The sequence below is a fragment of the Schistocerca gregaria genome, chromosome 2 (genome assembly GCF_023897955.1).
Source record: "Schistocerca gregaria isolate iqSchGreg1 chromosome 2, iqSchGreg1.2, whole genome shotgun sequence".
NCBI classification, from domain to species: domain Eukaryota; kingdom Metazoa; phylum Arthropoda; class Insecta; order Orthoptera; family Acrididae; genus Schistocerca; species Schistocerca gregaria.
The window spans coordinates 658,649,277-658,675,319 of record NC_064921.1 but is presented as its reverse complement, the minus strand read 5'-3'; the positions used below and the strand labels follow the sequence as shown (position 1 = coordinate 658,675,319).

At 43.9% G+C, this 26,043-nt stretch overlaps 1 protein-coding gene across 2 annotated transcripts in view; it reads left to right on the top strand.

Annotated features, from left to right (window-relative positions):
* Nucleotides 1-24,633, top strand: part of LOC126334705 (uncharacterized) — a 46,664-nt gene extending 22,031 nt beyond the window's left edge. Inside the window, exons 4-6 of one of the 2 annotated variants that reach the window (XM_049997211.1) lie at nt 6,470-6,599; nt 13,219-13,269; nt 24,139-24,633. In XM_049997211.1, the coding sequence (XP_049853168.1) occupies nt 6,470-6,599; nt 13,219-13,256 (168 nt within the window). In that variant the 3' untranslated portion in view covers nt 13,257-13,269; nt 24,139-24,633. Of the gene's footprint in view, nt 1-6,469; nt 6,600-13,218; nt 13,270-18,255; nt 18,505-24,138 lie in introns of those variants that run through there. The other variant, XM_049997212.1, reaches the window with a different exon arrangement.
* Nucleotides 24,634-26,043: the final 1,410 nt, after the last annotated feature.

The following is a 26,043-nucleotide window of genomic DNA, read 5'->3' as shown; positions in this document are numbered from 1 at the left end:
TGCGAGGGAGGGAAGTGAACCACACACGGATCGTACGCTGGAGTCGGGTGAAGGACCTTAGGTCTGCTGCACATCGCAGCCAGAATGCCGGTTTTAGGTGGTTTCAAATCTCAGCCAGGGATATACTTCAGGCGTGTTCTATGTTATGTATTTCACACCTATGTGCATTACTACTTCTATCACATCAGACAAATCTTCCCCATCATAGAGGCCTTCAATGCACTCTTTCCACCTATCTGCTCCCTCCTCTGCATTTCAAAGTAGAATTCCCATGTGCTCTTAATGCTTTTAATTTTACTGAAGGTTGTTTTGACATTTGTGTCTGCTGAGTCAGTCCTTCCGACAACCATTTCGTCTTCGATTTTGCCTTAACTTCCCTGCACTTCCTATTTGTTTCGTTCCTAACTAACTTGTATTTATGTATTCCCTAATTCCTGTGAAAATTTTTGTACTTCCTTCTTTCATCGATCAGCTGAAGTATTTCATGCGTTAGCCGTGGTTTCTTCCCAGCTCCTTTCATCGATCAGCTGAAGTATTTCATGTGTTAGCCGTGGTTTCTTCCCAGCTCCTTTCTTGCACCTACAGTTCTCTTTCCAACTTCTGTGATTGCCCTTTTAAAGATGTCCTTTCCTCTTGACCCGAACAGGTTACCGGGCTATTCACTACCGCAGAATCTATAGGCTCAGAGAATTTCAAGAGTGTCCCTATATTCCTTAGTATCTTCGTATCCTCCTTCTTTGCGCATTGATTCTTCCTGACTACTCTCTTAAATTGCAGGCTCTCTATAGCGTCGTACATAATCTTACTATAATAATAGTTCAGGCACCTTCTTTGAACAATTTTAACACAAATCTAGAGGGATTCATTGTTTTCACGAAGGTACCGATCTTTTGCTCGGAGCTGTAAGTGGTGCACGAGATTGATGGATAGGTTCGTAGTTCGTTCGGCGGTGTGAGGCGATGACAGACGTTTCAACAATTCCATTCCAACATACGTAAAGATAAGTAAAATTATAAAATATCCATTAATTGCCTCAAAGATGATTTGTTCGCAGTAACTGTAGGAAAGTCACCGAGTATTAGGGAAGTGAAATTTGGCTTTCTTCAAGGATGTGTTATAGGCACTCTGTTGTTCTCCATCTGAACAGCTGTCTTACATGTCTCGCAGCTGATGCTGTCATTTACCGTCTCGTAAAATCATCAGTATATGAAAACCAATCGCACATTTAGCCAAGATATCACTTTAATTCCGGTTGCGCGGCAAATAGCACGTATATAGAGGAAATCGAAAGGATGTCAGTTCAACTAAACACTCGGGGATTACTGTTACTGACAACTTGAAATGGAACAACGACGTAGTTAATGTTGTAGGAATGGCCAACCAGGGACTGAGTTTTATTGGTAGAGTGCTTAGAACATTCAACAAGTCTACCAGACTGCATGCACTATGTTTGTCTGTCCCCTTCTGGGGAACTGCTGCGCTGTACGGGATTCTTACCAGATAGGATTGACGGTGTATATTGGAAAAGATCAAAGAAGAGCAGCTCGTTTTGTACCGCGCATATCATACGCGAGTTGGGGTGGCAATCATTAAAGGCATTTGCCGTTACTGCGGTATCTTTCGATGAAATTTCAGTTACCAACTTCCTTCTCCGAAAGCGAAAACATTTTGTTGACGCCCAAACATACACAAGGAAAGTGAGTAACAAAGTGAGAGAAATTAGAGCTGGCAAGGAAGGCTATAGGCGTTCGTTTACCCCGCGCGGTGTTCGGGAGTTAAACGGTAGGGAAATATTCACAAGGTGGTTCGACGAACCTCCTGGCAGGCACTTAAGTGCGAATTGCAGAATAGTTATGTATATGTATCTACATTTACATATATACTCTGCTAGCCACCAAGCGGTATGTGGCGGAGGGCACAATTCGCGCCAAAGTCATATTTCCCCCCCCCTCTGTTCCACTCTCGGATCGCGCGAGGGAAAAACGACTGTCTGAACGCCTCAGCACGAGCTCTAATGTCCCTTATCTTTGAATGGTGATCATTGGGAGATTTCAAAGTTGGTGGTAATAATATATGCTCTAAATCCTCGTCGAAGATCGGATTTCGGAATTTAGTGAGCAGTCCCTTCCATTTAGCGCGCCGTCTATCTGCAAGTGTGTCACACTTAAAACTTTCTATGATATTTGTAACGCTTCCGCGATGGCTAAATGTACCAGTCACGAATATTGCTGCTCTTATTTGGACCATCTCATCTCTTGAATCACACCCAACTAGATAGGGTCCCATACAGACGAATAGTACTCTAAGACTGAACGAACTAACGTATTGTAAGCTATTTCCTATGTTGAAGGACTGCATGGCTTCAAGATTCTACTAATAAACCGCAATCTAGAGTTTGGCATACTCGTTACTTGTGTACTCTGATCATTCCATTTGAAATCATTTAGAAAAGTGACACTTAGCTATTAGACGGATGTTACCGCCTCCAAAGACTGGGCATTTATTATGTACTCGTATATTAATGGAGGTTTTCGCCTTGTTACACGCAGTAGGTTACACTTACTAATACTGAGAGATAACTGCCAGTCGTTGCAACACGCATTAATTTTCTGCAAATCCTCATTGATTTGTTCACAACTTTCGTGTGATACTACTTTGCTGTAGAATACAACACCATCGGCAAACCATCTAATGCCGCTGACAATACCATCAACCAGATCGTTAATGTAAATCGTAAAAAGCAGCGGTCCTATTATGCTGTCCTGGGCCACACCTGAAGTTACGCTTGTTTCTGGTGAAGTCACCCCGTTCAGGACGACATGCTGCTCCCTGTCTGTTAGAAAACTTTCTATCCAACTGCATATGTCATCGGGTCCACCGTAAGCGCGCGATGATGACGCATATGGTCGCAAACTGGATGCATGTTGACTCGTACCCTGCAATAAGCATGTCCCGACGTGTACCATGGCTCATAAAACCAAGCGGCCTCAATACTGGGTGTTAATCGTCTCCATGTATGGGTAGTTCCTACCTGCGAACTAATCGGCCACCCTTCTTACGAACACGTTGTTGCTCACGAGTTTAGGCACTGTCAGTAACCTGGATCAAAGTTGACACGGCACACTCTCGACACGTGTCACGTGAAAAGCCTTTTGCCTCCACGTCACAGCTGCTATACGTACCAGGGGCGTTCAGTAAGTAACGGAACACTTTTATAGAAAAACGGGTATGCTATATTCAGCATTTGAATACGCAAATTTCAATACGCAATATTATTCACAACTGTCTCGGCTACCAAACCATATTTTCCAACATAAGCTCAGTTCAACTCCTTACTGGGAGAGCCTGTATACCAGGTATGCTGCAATTCTGCTGCCGGCCGCTACGGTCGCAGGATCGAATCCTGCCTCGGGCATAGATGTAGGTTATGTCCTTAGGTTAGTTATTTTTAAGTGGTTCTAAGTTCTAGGGGACTTATGACCTCAGAAGTTAAGTCCCATAGTGCTCAGAGCCTTTTTTTTTTTTTTTTTTTTTTTTTTTTTTTTTTTTTTTTTTTTGCAATTCTGCTGGTGACTTCGGAGTTAACGTATTACTGCGTCAGTAACGTCACCATCGTCTCCGTACTGCTTCTTGCGGTGTGCGTAACTCACTGTGCCAAACGGATGGATATCGGAAGGTTAGGGTTTGGGACTACGGAACGAAAAACAGTCTAATGAAGTTTTGTGAGCTCCTCCCGTGTGCGCACACTTATGTGAGGCGTTGTGTTCTCGCAGAAAAGGAGAAGTTCCTTTGCATTTTTTGTGGTGACGAACACACTGTTGTCGTTTCTTCAGTTTTCTGAGTATGGGACAATCCACTTTAGAGTTGACCGTTTCACCATGAGTGAGGTCACGATACAGACCGTCGGAATGACTTTACCGGCTGAGCGTGCCACTTTGAAATTTTTCCTAGGAGGAGAGGTGGTGTCACGCCACACCATGGACTGGCGTTTTGTTTCCAGTTCATAGTCATAAACGCATGTTTCATTACCCGCGATGATGTTCGGTAAAAAATTGTCTTGATCAGCCCTGTAACGCGTAGATAATTGCGCACAGATGGTCCTTCGTTCCTCTTTATGGAAATGAGTGTTTGGCGTCATCGGCCGGGAGGCCCCTTGCGGGGCAGGTCCGGCCACATTGGTGGAGGTCTTATTACATTCGAAGCCACATTGGTTGACTTGCGCGCCGGATGGGGATAAAATGATGATGAAGACAACACAACACCCAGTCCCTGAGCGGAGAAAACCTCCGATCCAGCCGAGAATCGAGCCCGGGCTGGTAGGACAGCGTCACGCTGATCACTCAGTTATTGGGGCGGACGTTTCTCTTTATGACATTCTTTTAGGCGACGAGGAACAAAACGGGCACACCCTCTTGAGACCTCCAAATGCTGGACGAGCGTGTCAGCACTACCAACAGTGACGTCCAGCTAAGCAGCGAGATGTTTGACTGTGATCCGTCGATCACCTCGAATAAGAGTGTCAGCACGTTCCAGCAGAGCAGAACAAATGTGTGCGGCCTGCTGGCACGCTGGAGATCGGAGAGGTTTGCGATACCTTGCAGTAATGACAGACGTCTCGCCCCTATCACTGCGCTTTTGTTCACTGTCAGTCTCCGTAGACTTTCTGCAAGCGTCTGTTAATATCTGCGATGCTCTGGTTTTCCCCCAATAGAAACTCTTTGACCGCTCTCTGCTTGGAACGCACATCCGTTACAGGCGCCAATTTGAAGGTTACGAATAGCGCCACCACTTATCGGAGCTTCATGAAACTACACTACTCACCATTAAAACTGCTACACCAAGAAGAAATGCAGATGATAAACGGCTATTCATTGGACAAATATATTATACTGAAACTGACAGGAGATTACATTTTCACGCAATTTGGGTACATAGATCCTGGGAAATCAGTACCCAGAACAACCACCTCTAGCAGTAATAACGGCCTTGATATGCCTGGGCATTGAGTCAGACAGAACTTGGACGGCGTGTACAGGTACAGCTGCCCATGCAGCTTCAACACGATAGCACAGTTCATCAAGAGTAGTGACTGGCCTAATGTGACGAGCCAGTTGCTCAGCCACCATTGACCAGACGTTTTCAATTGGTGAGAGATCAGGAGAATGTGTTGGGCAGGGCAGCAGTCGAACATTTTCTGTACCCAGAAAGGCCCGTACAGGACCTGCAACATGTGGTCGTGCATTATCCTGCTGAAATGTAGGGTTCCACAGGGATCGAATGACGAGTGGAGCCATGGGTCGTAACACATCTGAAATGTGACGTCCACTGTCCCGTCAATGCGAACAAGAGGTGACCGAGACGTGTAACCAATGGCACCCCATACCATCACGCCAAATGATAGGCCAGTATGGCGATGACGAATACACGGTTCCAATGTGCGTTCACTGCGATGTCGCCAAACACGGATGCAGCAATAATGATGCTGTAAACATAAAAAAGTGACGTTTAGCCTTTTGTGCACCCAGGTTCGTCGTTGAGCACACCATCGCAGGCGCTCCTGTCTGTGATGTAGCGTCACGGGTAACCGCAGCCATGGTCTCCGAGCTGAAGTCCATGCTGCTGGAAATGTCGTCGAACTGTTCGCGCAGATGGTTGTTGTCTAGTAAACGTCCCCATCTGTAGACTCAGGGATCAAGACGTGACTGCACGATCCGTTTCAGCCATGCGGATAAGATGCCTGTCATATCGACTGCTAGCGATATGAGGCCGTTGGGATCCAGCACGGCATTCCGTATTACCCTCCTGTACCCACCGATTCTATACTCTGGTAATAGTCAATGGATCTCGACCAACGCAAGCAGCAAAATCGCGATGCGATAAACCGCAATCGCGATAGGTTACAATCCCACCTTTATCAAAGTCGAAAACGTGATGGTACGCATTTCTCCTCCTTACACGAGGCATCACAACAACGTATCACCCGGAAACGCCGGTCAACTGCTGTTTGTATATGAGAAATCGGTTGGAAACTTTCTTCATGTCAGCACGTTGTAGGTTTCGCCACCGGTGCCAAACTTGTGTGAATGCTGTGAAAAGGTAATAATTTGCTTATCACAGCATCGTCTTCCGTCGGTTAAATTTCGTGTGTGTAGCATGTCATCTTCGTGGTGTAGTAACTTTAATCACTAGTAGTGTACATGGACTGATGCGGAAATATTCCACAATGTCACAACACAATTCCGCATTTTTGTAAAGAACTTGGCTGAGGAAAAAAATGGGTTGCATCACCCACTGAACATCCCTCGTAATTCAGTTACTGACGAGAGCACTTTAATTTGCTGGGTTTATTGTTTTGTATGATACTTATTCGAATTTTGTCACTGATAAATGTGACTGCATCCTAACCATGACAATAGTAGTATACATAGAGAAAACCATTGTTGAGGGCCACTGTCGCTGTGTTGAGCAGGTGGAGTCGGCGGACGCGGTGGAGCAGGGCTCGGAGCGGCAGCCCGGCGGCTACCGGCTGGACGTGGTGCACGCGGCCAGCTACTCGTGCGGCGGCGGCGAGAGCGTCTCGCTCACCCTCACCCTCACAGGTGAGGCCGGCACGGCACAGCGCAGCCCACAGCAGCCAGGCACTTGTTGCGCTAGCAACAGGTGTCGCCAAACTGCATGTCGCCCAACACAGTTGCTGTTATAACGCTTCCAGAGTGACCGGTGGAAACTATCCACCACGCCACGTGACACTCACTATTATCTACTTTCAGGACGTTTTAACTGTCGATATTAATATCAGGTCTGCATCCGGATCTAATAGCGTCTTTACATCACGGTGGACCTTTTATACGCCGCGGAAAACCAACAGCGTGAGCCCCGCAAATCGTTGCTGCTAGCCCCTTTACACAAAGTGAGGGTACAGAGCCTCATGATGAAAGTTGGTAGAAACGCTACTGATCTTGATACTTCTCTCTCTCTCTCTCTCTCTCTCTCTCTCTCTCACTCACTCTCTCTCTCTCTCTGTCTACATATACTCGTCACTGGCCATCCCAAAACCGGCCTAGAAATTTGAAGACTATGTGGATCTTATATTGTAAGCATTGTTTAAGAAAGGGGTTTTCGCAAAGGGGTGAAACATGAGATGAAAGACCTTTAATGTCGCTATTAAGGCAATTTTGAAGCAAGAACTTCGAACATGTTATTCGGTTTTTTGAGACAGAAAGAAAGAGCACGTCTTTCAGCAGTTTTCTAAATTCAATCACTGACGGGATAAACTAGAGACGGAAAGCTTTTCTGAAAGTAAGTCATTATTAAAGAACTACTTAAGCATTTTTAACCGCTCTGAAAATCGTCTGTTTTATTTCCTGTTAGGAAAAGAAAAGAATCATGTTTCAAGGTTTAACCCCAGGAGTGAAATAGGAAATGAACATTTTGTGAAATTATTTCATTATGAAAACATTTTCAAAGATAAATCTGTGGAAATGACTATTTGGCGTCTCTGTGACAAATACACAAGTGAGTTTTTCACTGCTTTTTCTTAATTTAATCACTAAGGCTTGTGAAATAGGGGTTGACAATTAAAAAAAATGCTTATAAAAATTTTTAAAGCTAAATCTATGAAAATGGCTATTTCATTTCTCGGTTAGATATAAGGTAATATGTATTAGAGGATGAAAGTTTCCACGGAAATACCACCAAAAGGACGCATAAATCATGAATAACAAAAATCTTTGACTCCTGCTACCAGATTCGCTTTTTGGTCAGAAGTACGTTCGGGAAAGAAGATGCTTCTATTGTCCTAATTGGCGTGAAAAGTTTATTAGTTGACCATAAAAATTCGATCAAAGAAGAGCAAAAATAATAAAAATCTGTGAGACCACACAATCTACGCGAGCGAAGCAGCGGGCGCTAAATGAGTTAATTAAAAACAATCTAGATTGCGAGTCATTTCTCTTAAAAGATGACAGGTTTCGGTCATCACATGGTCATCTTTACATTCATGGGCAGTGGCTGCGCACGCGCATCTATGTGGTTGAATGTCTGAAGATGACCATGTGATGAACGAAACCGGTATCCTTGTAACGAAAGTCTCTCGCGATCTAGGCTGTTTTACAATGAATTTCAAATATTAGACTGTGATCGCTGACATTATTAAACAATGTTTTGAAAAATGATTAATCTCTTTATAATATTAACGGATTGTCTAATTTCAAGTGCTTCGTTTAACACTCAGTTCCAACAGCGAGAGGATAGTTGCCCCTGTGTCTCGTATCCTTCGAAATTAGACTAACAGATCTATTATAGAGAGAGGCAAGGGCTACCTAACATTAAAAAATGAGAAAGGGCTTTTACTCTGACATCAGAATGCATCGATCCACATATTCGGTAGCTATTCGTCGTTTCTATTACTTGCACCATTATTTCTTTATACGCTCACTTTTTGTTAAGGGGCAGCATCGATGTTTCTGACGACCATGCTGTTGGGCTTCCTTGGCATACGAAATGGCCAACGTTCTGGGTAAGAACAATCTCAAACGAAATTAGAAAACAGTGTTCTCACTTGAAGATGTCGGCCAGCTGGGCCAATAAAATATTCTGTTATAAAATATTCTGTTATTCTGTTGGTTGCTAGAACGACGTAAATTTATGCGCACCCTTATAAGGTGGCTCGTCCAGACGATCGCGCACTCAGTTACAATATCTGTCTCGGTAGATTCTGTTTCTTGTCTACGACGGTTAATATACCACCTCCGTTTCCCATTATCCTACCCTTGCAGCTTTTCTCCACAAATTCCACTACTGACAATTTCGAGTTTTAGACACTTTTTTGCATCTTGATTTGCGTGAGCTCTAATGCTTTGTATGAACGCTTCAAAAACCGGTCCGTTGTTGTGGAAGCAACGGAAATTGATCATTAGAATATTAATAGTCTCATCAGCCATGATCACATATGTTCGCATCGATAAACACATATTTACAGCTGCAGATTCTTTCTTAGGGGAACGACTGATGAACTTAAATAGGAACAATATTTATTTAATTTATTTATTCGTTTTACCTACTTTGATTGCATCGGACCAGGATTTGACACGTACAGTATTTCTACACCAGAGTTACCTAAGAAATAACAGTAATTTTAATGTGACAGATAGTAATAAAAGAGGATTAATAGAACTGAAAATGTTTTCAGTGTATCTGGAGACAATGTGAATAAACTTTGGTGTCTCATGATTAATAAAGTTACCATGGGCAACAGTTCCACTACCGCTGAAGTTGCTGCTCCTCTAATACACATATCAAAAAACATTTTGCCTCACCTGGTTCTCAGAACTCCTGAAGATAGACGTTGAGTGTGGCTGTTTTATCACAGACACAGTACCTTTGACTGCTCAGAGATGTCAGTAAACCCGCCCAAATATGTAAACAACCGTGCATTAGCAGCGCCTATTAGACGGATGGGGTCCAACAGCCCATCAGTTCCAGTCATTCAACCAGGAAGGACGTAAACGGCTCGTGTTGTCTGTAGTGAAACGATGCCTAGACGGTCAATACCGCTATTCGATTGCATCCGCATTGTTACTTTGTGCCAGGAAGGGCTCTCAACAAGGGTAGTGTCCAGGTGACTAGGAGTGAACCAAAGCGATGTCGTTCGCACATGGAGGAGATACAGAGAGACAGAAACTGTCGATGACATGCCTCGCTCAGGCCCCCCAAGGGCTAGTACTGTAGTGGATGAACGCTACCCACGGATTATGGCTCGGGGGAACACTGACAGCAATGTCACCATGTTGAATAATACTTTTCGTGCAGCCACAGGCGCAATAGGCTGCATGATGCGCAGCTTCACTCCCGAAGACCCTGACGAGGTCCATCTTTGCAACCACGACACCATGCAGCATGGTACATATGGGCCCAACAGAATCCCGAATGGACCTCTCATGACTCTTGACCAATGAGCGTCGCATATACCTTCAACTAGCGAATCGTCGGAGACGTGTTTGGAGGCAACCCGGTCATGCTGAACGCCTTAGATATACTGTCAGGGGAGTGCAGCAAGGAGGAGGTTCCCTGCTGTTTTAGGGTAGCATTATGTGTGGCCGAAGTACGCCGCTGGTGGTCATGGAAGGGGCCGTAACTGCTGTACGATATGGGAATGCCATCCTCCGACCGATAGTGTAACCATATCGGCAGGATTCGTCTTCATGGAAGACAATTCACGCCCCCATCTTGCTCATTTTGTGAATGACTTCCTTCAGAATAACGACATCGGTCAACTAGATTGGCCAGCATGCCTGGGATAGATTGAAAAGGACTGTTTATGGAAGACGTGACCCATCAACCACTCTGAGGGATCTACGCCGAATCACCGTTGAGGAATGGGACTATCTGGACCAACAGTGCCTTGATGAACTTGTGGATAGTATACCACGACGAATACAGGCATGCATCAATTGAAAAGGACGTGCTACTGGGTATTAGAGGTACCGATGTGTACAGCAATCTGGACCACCACCTCTGAAGGTCTCACTGTACGCTGGTACAACATGCAATGTGTGGATTTCATGAGCAATAAAAAGGGCGAAAACGATGTTTATGTTGGCTTCTATTCCAATTTTCTGTACAGGTTCCGGAACTCTCGGAACCGAGGTAATGCAAAACGTTTTTTTTTATGGGTGTAATACACTCCAGGAAATTGAAATAAGAACACCGTGAATTCATTGTCCCAGGAAGGGGAAACTTTATTGACACATTCCTGGGGTCAGATACATCACATGATCACACTTACAGAACCACAGGCACATAGACACAGGCAACAGAGCATGCACAATGTCGGCACTAGTACAGTGTATATCCACCTTTCGCAGCAATGCAGGCTGCTATTCTACCATGGAGACGATCGTAGAGATGCTGGATGTAGTCCTATGGAACGGCTTGCCATGCCATTTCCACCTGGCGCCTCAGTTGGACCAGCGTTCGTGCTGGACGTGCAAACCGCGTGAGACGACGCTTCATCCAGTTCCAAACATGCTCAATGGGGGATAGATCCGGAGATCTTGCTGGCCAGGGTAGTTGACTTACACCTTCTAGAGCACGTTGGGTGGCACGGGATACATGCGTACGTGCATTGTCCTGTTGGAACAGCAAATTCCCTTGCCGGTCTAGGAATGGTAGAACGATGGGTTCGATGACGGTTTGGATGTACCGTGCACTATTCAGTGTCCCCTCGACGATCACCAGAGGTGTACGGCCAGTGTAGGAGATCGCTCCCCACACCATGATGCCGGGTGTTGGCCCTGTGTGCCTCGGTCGTATGCAGTCCTGATTGTGGCGCTCACCTGCACGGCGCCAAACACGCATACGACCATCATTGGCATCAAGGCAGAAGCGACTCTCATCGCTGAAGACGACACGTCTCCATTCGTCCCTCCATTCACGCTTGTCGCGACACCACTGGAGGCGGGCTGCACGATGTTGGGGCGTGAGCGGAAGACGGCCTAACGGTGTGCGGGACCGTAGCCCAGCTTCATGGAGATTGTTGCGAAGGGTCCTCGCCGATACCCCAGGAGCAACAGTGTCCCTAATTTGCTGGGAAGTGGCGGTGCGGTCCCCTACGGCACTGCGTAGGATCCTACGGTCTTGGCGTGCATCAGTGCGTCGCTGCGGTCCGGTCCCAGGTCGACGAGCACGTGCACCTTCCGCCGACCATTGGCGACAACATCGATGTACTGTGGAGACCTCACGCCCCACGTGTTGAGCAATTCGGCGGTACGTCCACCCGGCCTCCCGCATGCCCACTATACGCCCTCCCTCAAAGTCCGTCAACTGCACATACGGTTCACGTCCACGCTGTCGCGGCATGCTACCAGTGTCAAAGACTGCGATGGAGCTCCGTATGCCACGGCAAACTGGCTGACACTGACGGCGGCGGTGCACAAATGCTGCGCAGCTAGCGCCATTCGACGGCCAACACCGCGGTTCCTGGTGTGTCCGCTGTGCCGTGCGTGTGATCATTGCTTGTACAGCCCTCTCGCAGTGTCCGGAGCAAGCATGGTGGGTCTGACACACCGTGTCAATGTGTTCTTTTTTCCATTTCCAGGAGTGTAGTAGTAGTAGTAGTAGTAGTAGTAGTAGTAGTAATAGTAATAGTGTCAGTAGAAAAGTGTTTACACGTGTAGAAAGTTTATATTATTTAACGTAGCGTGTTCTGAGGCCGGCAAGTTTAAGTAGACTGAACTAGCTAAGACAATCCGAAAACGAGGAAGATCTACTTGGACATAAGGATGTAATGATGTAACTAATGCAACAGGGACAAAGGCTGACATTACTGTTGCTTCAGAATATATGTCGCTTCTTTTGGAACTGGGTATATTGTTCAGTTTTCTGGTATATTGAGGGAGGTCATACCAAAGTCAAGTTCCTGCTACTGAAGACGACTTCGAGCTGAGTGGTGGAGTGGGTCAGAAAGGATTTTGCTCTTGTTATTTATACAAGAGCAATATGTGGGGGACGCTATATGTTGAAGACACAGAGTGTATGGAAGTCTCTGCGTTTGTCTGATCGCAGCCACGATGCAGAGCGTATGATGTCAAAGATGAATGAAGAGTCGAACGTCACACATGTATCGAACATAAGCGTTCACAACCAATTCCAGGCGCCGTGTGCTTTCCTGAGAGGGACCTTGCTAGATAACAGCACTGTAAACAACATTGGGGAGAATAGCCGTTGATACAAAGTGTTTCCTCTTTGAGAATTTCTTTCCTGCCAGTTACCCGCGGAATAACTACTTGTAACATAGGATAACCAATGTAAGAGTTTTATTGAGACCGTACCTCTTTACTGTTTATGAACATATGAATTAATTGACTCCATAAGGAATCAATAAAGATCCTGGATTTGCTACAACAAACCGGAAACATCACTTACGTTTTTTTCGTCGGACTTTAGATTGACGTTGTGAATTGCTGCTTTTCTTGTTTTTAATTTTCTGTGGTAACAAGCTATACTTAAATGTGGTGTTCGAGTTAGGTTGTTGAACAAGAAACTTTCTACGTAGAACAAATTGGCTGCCTAACTAGTAGATACCGAACCATTTGTAATACCATGGATCTTTGCACCCGTCGACAACTAGTGAGAGATGAGCTATGAGGTGAAACGAATTGTTACGTCATCGTGGTATGAGAAAAAGACATTAATTTTAACGTTTTCTCATGCCCACAGCTCCTGTGTTACCGCTTCCAAGTGTTGGCAAACTATGAGAAGAGATTAAAGGTAAGTAGTAGAGCATCTTGCAAAATATATTTTCACTCTTCTATAAGTACTGAGTTTGTTTGCAACATTTTATATACACTCTCAACTAGACCTCGGACTGTACTTTCAGTAAAGACTATAAAATCTTATTTAAAGAACTATTAGTAGACTATCTTCAGAACTGGAATAATAAAACTTTCTTTGTGGACATACACTATGTGATCAAAAGTATCCGGACACCGGACTGAAAATGACTTACAAGTTCGTGGCGCCCTCCATCGGTAATGCTCGAATTCAGTAGAGTGTTGCCCCACCCTTAGCATTGGTGACAGCATCGACTCCCGCAGGCATACCTTCAATCGTGTTGTTTCTTGGGGAATGGCAGCCCATTCTTCACGGAGTGCTACACTGAGGAGAGATATCGATGTCGGTCGGTGTTCCAAAATATCCTGAAGGTGATGTATACGATTTATATCACGATACTGTGCAGGCCAGTCCTTTACAGGAATGTTGATGTTGTGTAACCACTCCGCCACAGGCCGTCCATTATGAACAGGTGTTCGATCGTGTTGAAAGATGTAATCGACATCCCCAGATTGCTCTCCAACAGTGGGAAGCAAGAAGGTGCTTAAAACATCAATGTACGCCTGTGCTGTGATAGCGCCACGCCACAACAACGGGTGCCAGGCCCCTTCATGAAAAACACGACCACACCATAACACCACCGCCTCCGAATTTACTGTTGGCACTATACACGCTGGCAAATGACGTTCGCTTGGCATTCGCCATACCCACACCATGGCATCTGATGTCCTCAATGTGTACCGTAACTCGACACTCCAAAACACGAATTTCCACCGTTCAATCACCCAATGTATACGCTCCTTACACCAAGCGAGGCGTCGTTGGCATTTACCAGCGTGATGTGTGGCATATTAGCAGCCGCTCGACCATGAAATCCAAGTTTTCTTACTTCCCGCCTAACTGTCCTAGGACGAGCTGTGGATCCTGATGCAGTGTGGAATTCCTGTGTGACGGTCTGGATAAATGTCTGCCTATAACGCATTACGACCCTCTTCAACCCAATCGCTTGACAACGTATGAAATCTGTGAGTGCCGCGGAGCGCCTCATTCTGATCTCACACGACATCTATTGACTACTGAGGTCTCTGATACGGGGTACCTGGCAGCAAGTGGCAGCACAATGCATCTGATATGAGAAACGTCCGGATACTTTTGGTCACGTAGTGTATCAATAACTCAGCACGATATATTCAGTGTAACGGCTTACATAACTGTAACAAATGGCTCAGCACTAATCTGTCGACACAGCAAGCAATCATCAATAACTTCACTCCACAAATGGCGAATACATGTACGACTGTATCAACGTCGAATCTTTCCTAAATTATGCTTCTCAGTAGACCATAAAATATATAAATTCCAGGAATAACTCTCCTACTGATCTGAAAGACGTAAATAATTTACGTTAAATAGTTTTAGAGACTTTGCTTTAGTTTTGCCAACTTTCCAACACGATAACAAAGCTCTGATTACCATCTTTATCGTGAGGCATAAATACACTGATCAGCCAGAACATTATGACCACCGACCTACTATCGATATGACTGCGTCCAGGCGATGGCAGCGTCACCTGCCGAGGAATGACTGCTAGTGAGACACACGCAAGGCGCACGTAGCATCAGTGAGCGCGCGGTCCGTTTGCAGAACAGGGAAGGCGCACGATCTATCTGATTTTTACAGAAGGCAGATTGTGATGGCCCGGAGACTTGGCACGAGATTTCCGGAAACTGCAATATTTGTCGCGTGTTCGGGGAGTGCTGTGGTGAGTGTCTTCAGCACGTGGGATTGGCCCGCCACTACTAGTTACAGATGTTGGACGTCGTAGGCTGGGCAGTGTGGTAAAACACGACAGGCGGCGAACTGTGGTATAACTAATATCAGACTTTAATGATGGGTCGAGTAAATGTGTTAAAAACATTCAACAGCCTAGATCGCATAAAATATTTCTTTATGTAAGAGAGCCAGTTTCAACAAACTATGCTGTCATCTTCAGGTCTTAAGAACTTTTTGTTGTAAGGCATGTTCATTTTACGCTGAATCTCACCAAGAGTTCAAGTGGATAAATATTAGTACATTATAAATGATGTGACTAAGACTTGGGACCCAGTGTTATGTGACATTAAAAAAACAACGGTCTGTGGTTGTATCGTCGGAATAAATTTTTTTTATTTATTTTTATTTTTTAATTTTTGACCGCGATATCTCGATTCCGCCTGTTTCCATCACTGGCGGTGGGGTATGTCTACTGCGCTAGAGGGCAGTTAAGGCACCTTCTCGCGCACGCGTTGTGGGTCTTCTGCGGCCTATATAGGGGCCGCCGCTTGCGCTGGGAAGTCAGTTCCGGCGAGATCGTGCACCAGCACTCTCACCTGAAGATGGCGGCCAGTTGGTCCGCGGAAATATTGTGTCATGAAGACGTTTTGATCCGGCTGCATACCCGAGAAGAATATTATCATCTATTATAAATGATTGTTATCGCTAAAATGTTTAAAACGCTTGGCATATTGTGGGTGAAATATTTTGGCGGTGACAAACCTTTATAAAGCGCTGATTTTTATCCACTTGACATCTTGTGCGTGAGGTTCAGCGTAAAATGAACATGTCTCACAACAAAAAGATTTGCAACCGATCGTCTTAAATAAATAAATATTTAAATATTTTATGCGGTCTTGGCTCTTGGATGGTTCAGTACCCTCAAAATGAGAAAATTCAGAGTATAAGTGTGTCTGAGTACAGAGCGCACCGAAGACTCCTAATAATGGACCTCCGCTGCCGACGATACATGTATGTGCTAATTAATGTTAACACCACAAAACCGGCAACTACGATTGAAATTAGCACGTGACCATCGGCACTGGACGTTGGCGCATTTGCACAGCGTTGTATGGTCTGATGTATTCCGATACCTTCACCATGCCGATGGGCGGTCGTGAAAACGTTGTCTTCTAAAGGAACCACTCCTTGATTGCGCGATTGAGACAAACTGGCGGCGGCTCCATTGAGCTCCGCGGAACATTCCACTGGCATCCATAGGCCCAGTGAAGCTCGTGCAAGGCACTATGACGTCCAAGGAGACTCATACACTGGTTGCACACCACGTACGCCCCCTCACGGTGATTTTCCCAACGGCAATGCCATTTTCCAGTACGATAATGCACCATGTCGCAAGGCCTAGAGTGTGATAAAGTGGATCGAGGAACACCATGGAGAGTTCTTATTAAAGAGCTCACTCACGGCTCGCCAGTACTGAGCCTAATCGTACACATCTGGGATGTGATTGGACGTGGCGTCAGTTCATCCCGTCCTCCCCGGAATTTACGGGAATTAGGCAGCTTGTGTGAATAGATGTGGTACAAGCTCCCTCCATCGACCTACCAAGGCCTCATTGCTAGCATAACATGACGCGTCGTAGCTGTTACTCATGTCAAAGGTGGACATATCGGCTATTAGGTAGGTAGCCATAATTTTCTGGCTGATCAGTGTTTAGGTTTACAACTTTGCTTCCGCTTTTTCCCCCGAAATTGCTGTATTGTGACAAACTCACAAAAAATAAACTATTCAAGGTACTCTCCATCGCTGGTCAATACTTTCTTCAAGCTTTTGGGCAGCATATGAATCTCGCAGTGGAAGAACTGGGCGGCTTTTGAGGTGATCCATGAGCCAATCCAATTTTGCACGTGTTCATATGACTGGAAGTGCTTCTCAGCCAGGCAGTGTACTATTGTTCGAAAAAGGTGGTAGAGGGATCAGTGTCTGGAGAATACGGCTGGTGATGTAGGACTTTCAGTTTCAACGTTTCCGAGGATATTTTGACGAATTTTGCGATTTAGGGTTGGACATTGTCATGCTGCAGAATTACTTATTTATTTCTGTATTGTGGCCGTTTATCTCTCGGTACTCGGCTCATCAACCGCTTTCAATAACGATCTCATGTGATCCTTTCCGTCGGGTGCTGTAGCTTCGAAAACCCTATCTCTTCCACCGCAGTAAAGGTGTTCGACTTCAAAATCACCGGTCTTGGAGAGTTGAAACCATTATCTGCGCGTTCTTTCACTCCGACAGTTGAAGATCGTCGTAATGTGTTATAGGCAGACATCTGTCCAGACCATCACACAGGAATTCCAAACTGCATCAGGACCCACAGCAAGTACTAGGACAGTTAGGCGGGAGATAAGAAAGCTTGGATTTCGTGGTCGAGCGGCTGCTCATAAGCCACACATCACGCCTTGGCGTAAGGAGCGTAAACATCGGACGACTGAACAGTGAAAAAACGTCATTTGTCAGCGTGTGTAGTGCCCACAGCCGCAGATTTCTTTATGTTAAACTATATATTAAAACTTTCCACAAGTGACTAAAATTGGGCTTTTAAGCTAACTTATAAGATCAACTTTAAGATGCAACCACAAATAGACTAATATGTTGATGGCCTTATGTTTACAATTGCCTAATCTTATTGTCTGACAATTACAACTTATCACCTGCACCACTACTTGTCGCTACTGCCACCAACTACAAAACGGAGGAACCAAAGTATTTAAAGGGCATCTTGCGCGATAACGGCTGTGACAGATTAAGTTGTGGAAGAAGGAATCTTGTATTCACTGTATTAAAATAATGTGTGTCATAGCACCTTCATATGACAGAAAAGGTACACGTTAATAAGTAATATTTAAAGTATACTCATTCATCTAAAATATAATTGTCGACAGCACATCGTGAAATAGAAGGTGACAGTGATCAGTCTTACGTTAAGCGAGCTTTCAGTATAGTATACAGATTGAAAGAAATTCCATATCAACATGTTGGCGTAAAACAAGTAATGGAGGCTGCCAAACAGGCTTAATGTAAACTTTTTGCCTGTGTGAGTAACACAAAAAAATTTTATTTTTCACTGTTGAACTTCACAAAAACTTGTGATTGCAGGTGATGCTGCCCTACATCTACCATCTGGAGAGGCCCTGCAATCCGTCAAAGATATATAAATGCTCAGAGTTGAAGAAATCTGCTCCGCTACGCGCAACAATATTATGATAATTTTGGTGAATTAAATAATGCTTTTGACCAGAAAGAATGGCTATTTTCATTTACAACTATTTCTTATGTACCAGTTGTGAAACAAATTTAGCTTATAGCGAATACAGAGACTGAATATTTGTTATTTCCTACAGTTAATCTTTCTCGGATCGTTGCTGTTGCTTTGTAAGAGACGTATTTCGAGGTACCAACCGACCTAATCTTCCATTCCAGTAGGTCGCACAAAATTTGTGATTTTTTAATTTAATCGATCAACTGAAGTATTTCTTCTGTTATGCATGGTTTCTTCTCAGTTACCGTCTTTGTACTTACGTTTTCTTTTTTTTTAGCTTCTGTGATTGCCCTTTTCAGAGATGTCCATTCTTCTTCAACTGTACTGCCTACTGAGCTATTCCTTATTGGTGTATCTATAGCCTTAGCGAACTTAAAGTGTGTCTCGTCACCCCTCAGTTCTTCACATCCCACTTCTTTCCGAATTGATTCTTCCTGACTCATCTCTTAAACTTCAGCCTACTCCTCACCGCTACTACTTTGTGATCTGGGTACCCCTCAGAATCCAGTATGTGATTTCAGAATCTCCGTCTGACCATGATGTAATCTAGCTGAAATATTCCCCTATCACCCGGCCTTTTCCAAGTATACCTCCTGCTCTTGTAGTAATTGAACAGAGTATTCGCTATTACTAGCTGAAATGTATTACAGTACTTAGTTAGTCTTTCTCTTCTCTCATTTCTTGTCCCAAACCCATACTCTTCTATAAACTTTTCTTTTAATCCTTCCCATACATGTGCAATCCAGTCCCCAGTGACAGATTTGCACCTCTCGTTATGTATCGTATTACCTTTCCATATCCTCATATACTTTCTCCACCTCTTCATCTTCAGCTTGAGACGTCGGCATGTGTAACTTAACTACTGTCGTCGATGTTGGTTTGCTCTCGATTCTGATAACAACCACCCTATGACTGAACTGTTCACAGTAACACGCTGTTTACCCTACCTTCCTGTTCGTAACGAATCCAGTTATACCATTTTCTGTTGCTGTTAGTATCATCCTTGCTAATATGACCAGAAATTCTTATCTTGTTTTCATTTCACTTCACCGACCCCTATTGTATCTGGACTGAGCCTTTGCATTAGTCGGCCTGTGTGGCCGAGCGGTTCTAGGCTAGGCGCTTCAGTATAGTACCGCGCGACCGCTGCGGTCGCAAGTTCGAATCCTGCCTCGGGCATGAATGTGTGTGATGTCCTTAGGTTAGTTAGGTTTAAGAAGTTGTAAGTTCTTGGGGACTGATGACCTCAGAATTTAATCCCCATAGTGCTCAGAGCCATTTGAACCATTTGAACTTAGTAGATGCAAGAGTTATTCTTAAATTAACCTCTGATTGGATATTAAAAAGGGAAAAATATATTTTTCTATGTAAGACCTGTACTTAAACATCGAAATTAGTTCTACACGTAGTCGCCACCAGGATTCAAACATTTGTCGTACCATGCGACCAGCTTCTTTATCCCTTTATCAATGAATGGCGTTCCTTAGGGGTACCAGCCAGTTCTTGACAGAATATTTGAGCTTAGTGTCGATCCTGAAGTGCTGACGGCCAGCGAGACTTCCATCTTGAGGAAGAGATAAAAGTCAAATACAGAACTACAAGGCTGCTGTTGAAAATCTTCCAGCAGGAAAGTCTGAACTTTTCCTTCATTTCGCGATCTAGGGTCGCGCATTGTCCTGCGCCGTTTGTTTTGGTCTGGCCTTCGCAGTTTCGTAAGAGCCTTACAACAAACCTGTGTTGTCATGGTTTTCTCACGCGTTATTCTCATGAAACTTGGTGCAAAAATTCTTTAGCGTTTTCAAAAAACTGTAACCATCATTTTGCGCTTTTACAGCTTCTGGCAGACTTTTTGGGCTTATTGGAAGAATGTTCATTAGTCTCTGATTTCGACACACTGAAACCGCATCTCGCCTTCTGTTACAGTTTTGTTCGTACATTCCAGCCCCTCTTCGTGCTACCGCTGCAAGAATCTCAACGCCGAACCCTGTAATAGAGTTTTCTTAACATCAGTTACATATTTCGGTACCCATCATGCACAAAACTTATTGTGACCTTAACTCTCTTTAACAGTGTTAAAATGGTTGGCTTTGACACGTGAGCCGCATTAAAAAGTTTCGTAATCGTGAAATGATTTTACGGAGGCACATTTTTACGGAGGCACATTTCGTCAACTTGCTGCCCAGCTCCCAGTCACATCAGTGTCGTGCTCGGCCACTTTCATCACGCACATCTGGCGGGCAGCTATGAGTTTCTGCACCGCCCCATACGATACAGCCTACGATGAATCTCGATGATATTGACTCCTTATGCTCGCATCAAGCGAATGACAGAACCTACCTCGCACCTACCGTGGGAGGCAGTGACAGCGTCTATTTCACAAGCTTGCTACGTATCGAACGCAACAGAGCCAAGTGACTTAACGGGTCTTCAAAGTCTCATTTGAAAACCACGCAAGTACTACGGAACTTTAAGAATTTGCTTTTTCGAGATAACCAATCAGTGGTTAATTTATGAATAGGCCTCGTAAAAATTTAACACACCTGGAATTACGGTAGTCACCCTTCCACGTGTAGCTACCTACAAAATTAGGGATGCCTACGTTACTTGGGAAACCTTAAATACTTCCGAGTTATGAAAGTTAGATTCTATATAACTCGAATCTATAAACCCAATTCTAACGGCGAGGAGGTACAACAATACGCAGGCGCGCCAAATATAGAAGGGTCGCTCAGAAAGTAATGCACTGCATTTTTTTCTTCAACAATTCGTTATTAAACATAATGAGAATGAAGAACACGAAAATATGGTGTTTTAGCTACACAACATTTTTCCACGTAATCTCCATCCAGTTCAATGGCCTTCCTCCAGCACGAAACAAGGGCGTGTATGCCCTCTTAGTACCATTCCTTATCCTGGTGATTGTGCCAGTGTCTCACGGTGTGAATCATATTCTCACCGTCCTCTAAATGTCTTCCACAAATGTTATCCTTTAACGTTCCAAACAAGTAGAAGTAGAGGGGGCAGTGTCAGGGCTGTTAGGTGTGACAGCCGTGGATTGTCTCCCCGACCGCTGCAAATCGTGCAGCTCCGCCGAACCGCCTACTGATGACTTCAGCCTCCGTGCCCAGCGACTAACTGTTCTTCTGTTGACAGCAGATGCTCCATAGAATTTGCACAAGCGTTTGTGAATATTCCCCACAGTTTCTTTCTCTGCAGTGAATTCAATTTCGGCATATTGCTTGTAACGTGCATCACCTAAGAAGCCATTTTGAAACTGTCCTGCAGCTACGCTACCTGTCGGGAGTGACAGAAACTTGTCGCACTCACTCAGAACACTTCAGATAATACATACCTAACGTTCTGTATTCGTAGCATAGTTTTCGGCTGAGAAAAAAATGCGATGCATTACTTTCTGGCCACACCTCTTAGATATCAGGTTCGAATACAGGTACTAGAAAATATTTTTATCAATTTTTCTTTCCTACAGTAGGAGCAGTTTGCTGCAGTGGCGTAGCTTTCTGTATCATCAGATGCTGTGAGAACGCTGTTAGGACAAGCTAGTGAACTATTCTTAAACTTTGATATTAGCCTTCTTACTACGTGCAGGCATTTGCTCACTGTACACCAAGCGACGCAGGTAACAGTCGCTGAAAGGTAATGGAAAATCATATCTACTAGGAGCTTGAGTAGGTCAACACGGCTTGACCATCTCATTAGAAACAGTTAATGAGGTTATGTCAACAAGTGAAACAAAATATTCAAAGTCTTTATTGTTCTTATTGATAGGAAGCTGAACTACAATTCATCTTCTGAACGTCTTAGGTTTGCATCTTTTGCCTTATGAAGCACATTAGGCAGATAAAAATTTAAAAAGGCGACTTAGTTTTCATACCTTTCTCCACTGATGCCTTGTGGTATCATATTCTGTGGTAACTCGTCTTTGACGAAAAAAGTATTTCTTGCACAGAAGTACGAGGTGTGTTGAAAATATTACGAAACTTTGTCCACAATATTTTTCTTCCCTTGCCTTACTGTGCATGGTCTCTTTCGAGATGCTCTCCTCCACAAGTGATACACCAGTGCCAACGCCGTTTCCACTTTTGGAAGCAGTTTTGCCACGCCTCTTGCTGTATCGCGTGAAGGGTCGTCCGCGAATTTTCTTTTATCTCGGCCATCGTTACAAATCTTTGTCCTTTCAACGGGGTTTTCAACTTTGGAAAAAAAGAGAAGTCTGTAGGGGTCATATTATTCTCTTAAGGAGTATCTCTTCCTCATTTGCACGCTCCTAAAGCTCTTCACAGATTGTGAGGCGAAGGTCTCTCTGGTGTTCACTCATGACCCGCGGGACGAACTTGGCGGCAATACGATGCACTCAAAGATGCTATATCAAGATTTCATGATATGATGAAATTGACATGTTACATTCTTCTGCAATCTCTCAGACAGTCAGTCTTCAATTGGCACGCACAATTTCGTTAATGTTCGTGACATGAGCTTCGTTGGTAGACGTCGGAGGGCGTCCTGAACGAGGGTCAGCTTTAACTTCCGTCCAGTAGTTTCTAAACAGTGTGGACCGTTAGTAACACCGAGTACGGTTCAGCACTCATCACCATAGGCTTCCTGAATCATTTCGTGTGTCTCTGTAAAGGTTTCTTGAGTTTCACGCAATATTTAACGCAGTGCTTTGCTCCTGTAACTCTACCACCTCTAAATTCGCAGACTCTGCGACACAACGTTCCACTCAACACAGCATTGAACAATAACTAACAGACATACAACAACGAAACTTCCGATTGTTGCACATTAAACGCAGGCGTGTGCAAGATTGCCAAACGTATTTCGCTCCAACAAACCATTAGCGCAAAATTAAGAATGTTCCGATTTTTTTTTAACAAGTATAGTATGGTGCGCGCTCTAGAATCTCTCGTAGAGAGCTCTTTAGAAGGTTGGGCGTACTGGCAAAAGCCTTGCAGTACATTAACTCAGTTATTAAGTTGGGAACAATCAACCACAGTTTGAAAACAACAATAACATGAATGGTACACTTTCGTATATTCTTTCGATTTGTTGTTTACATAGAAACAACTACTCGACATAACAACCGGAAGCATACCACCTCTCAGTCGCGCCCAGAATACCTGAGAGACACAACAGCGACATTCATAAATACAGTAGTTGTAAAACAAATGATTTACACTATTGAACACTCAACCTTAATGTTACACAAAGAGGAGTGAAAGTTCTTCCTTCGTTACTGCATCTCTATTATGACAGGTTTCAACTAGAACCCCTCCATCGTATTCTTTTCTGAGTATCTTCCTCCATCCGTTTTTATGTTCGTCCACTCCTAATGTAGTCTATCATGCGAATTTGCTTCTTACTTCCTCCTCTCATGCCTTCCACTTTGACCTCCATAAGTCTTTGTTGCAGACAATTCCTACCCACTGTGTGTCCCAAGCAATGTTTTTTCCTCTTTCTGATCGCTTCCAATATTCTCTCTCTCTCTCTCTCTCTCTCTCTCTCTCTCTCTCTCTCTCTCTCTCTCTCTCTGTGTGTGTGTATGTATATTTTCTTAATTACTTCTGCAGTCTTAATTCTGTCAGTCCAATTTTCCTTAAGCATTCTTCTCCATACTTGCATTTCAAAACTTTCTAACTTTACGAAATAGACAAAATGCCGCATTGGTACCGTCACATCACTTTATGGTACCAATGTTGCAGATACAGCAAAATTTTTACAGTGACAACGGCATGACTTCGCTTCAATCACGGCAGATCCAGCAACATCTCTATCGCCTTAGTACAGACACATCTCACACCATCATGGGAATGCGGCAGTGAGGCAAATGTTTTTTCACATTTTCTTCGGCTGCCACAGAAGGTATCAAGAAACTACGAAATTTTTACGGCATCTGAAGGCCTCTGCAAATGCTTTGCCTACAAACATTAAAACCATTTTATCTACAGAAGAAATAGAAGTGCATAAGGCTGTGTGAGACTTTATAACAGAAGTTCAAATAAGAATATAACGAAACTGACTTCTTTTACATTATACTATAGTAAATATAATTCACAGATCATATAAATTAGTTTAGTTTAAATGAATGTAGCATATAATTAACATTTTTTTTTGCGTGTGGTGTTTGGGTTTGGGCTGACTGTATGGATGATACCTAAACGACATCAAAAAGTTAAAAATAAAACTTTCTAAACATATTTCTTCTTTCATTTTAACTGTTCATGATTGACTGCAGTTTAACACTACGTTTGAAACATAACATTTAGCAGAGATTTTGGCCAGTTGCATCGGAATTCTCCTAGCAGTTCGTAACTGCTTCACCTTTTAAAATGCTCTTTCTCACAGAAAACTTCCAACCTATTTCATCTGCACAGTTTCTGAGCCATGTCTCTAAACATCCCAGGTACAGAAGGGGTTTTACTTGTTCTATCTTGTTACGTGGCGCTTCTCTTTTGCTTATTCTCATTATGTTTCCCTTTCCTATATTTATCTTCATTTCATACTTCTTGCCCTTCTTGCTATACTCTTCAACATTTGCTGTGCAACCTAGGAGAGAGGTACCCAGTAACATAAAGAATTTAATTGATAATAAAAGTTAACCTCAAACACAAACTGGAATCGTATGTGCTTAATAACTCATTATACACCACACAAAAGTTTTCGAATGTCTAATTGTATTACTTTGTGTGTGTGTGTGTGTGTGTGTGTGTGTGTGTGTGTGTGTGTGTGTGTGTGTGTGTGTGTGTGTGTGTGTGTATGTGTGTGTTTAAGAGAGGGAGTTAAGCATGAATCACTGTAATAAATACACTACTGGTGATTAAACTTGTTACACCAAGAAGAAATGCAGATGATAAACGGGTATTCATTGGACAAATTAATTATAGAAGAACTGACATGTGATTACGTTTTCACGCAATTTGGGTGCATAGATGCGAATACATAGAAAGATAGGTCCCTTATCATTTAGCTACAAAATAGCAGTTCAGCAACTGGAAGCAGTTAATTCCATAAATTATCTGGGAGTACGCATTAGGAGTGATTTAAAATGGAATGATCATATAAAGTTGATCGTCGGTAAAGCAGATGCCAGACTGAGATTCATTGGAAGAATCCTAAGGAAATGCAATCCGACAACAAAGGAAGTAGGTTACACTACACTTGTTCGCCCAATGCTTGAATACTGCTCAGCAGTGTGGGATCCGCACCAGGTAGGGTTGACAGAAGAGATAGAGAAGATCCAACGGAGAGCAGCGCGCTTCGTTACAGGATCATTTAGTAATTGCGAAAGCGTTACGGAGATGATAGATAAACTCCAGTGGAAGACTCTGCAGGAGAGACGCTCAGTAGCTCGGTACGGGCTTTTGTTAAAGTTTCGAGAACATACCTTCACCGAAGAGTCAAGCAGTATATTGCTCCCTCCTACGTATATCTCGCAAAGAGACCATGAGGATAAAATCAGAGAGATTAGAGCTCACACAGACGCATACCGACAATCCTTCTTTCCACGTACAATACGAGACTGGAATAGAAGGGAGAACCGATAGAGGTACTCAGGGTACCCTCCGCCACACACCGTCAGGTGGCTTGCGGAGTATGGATGTAGATGT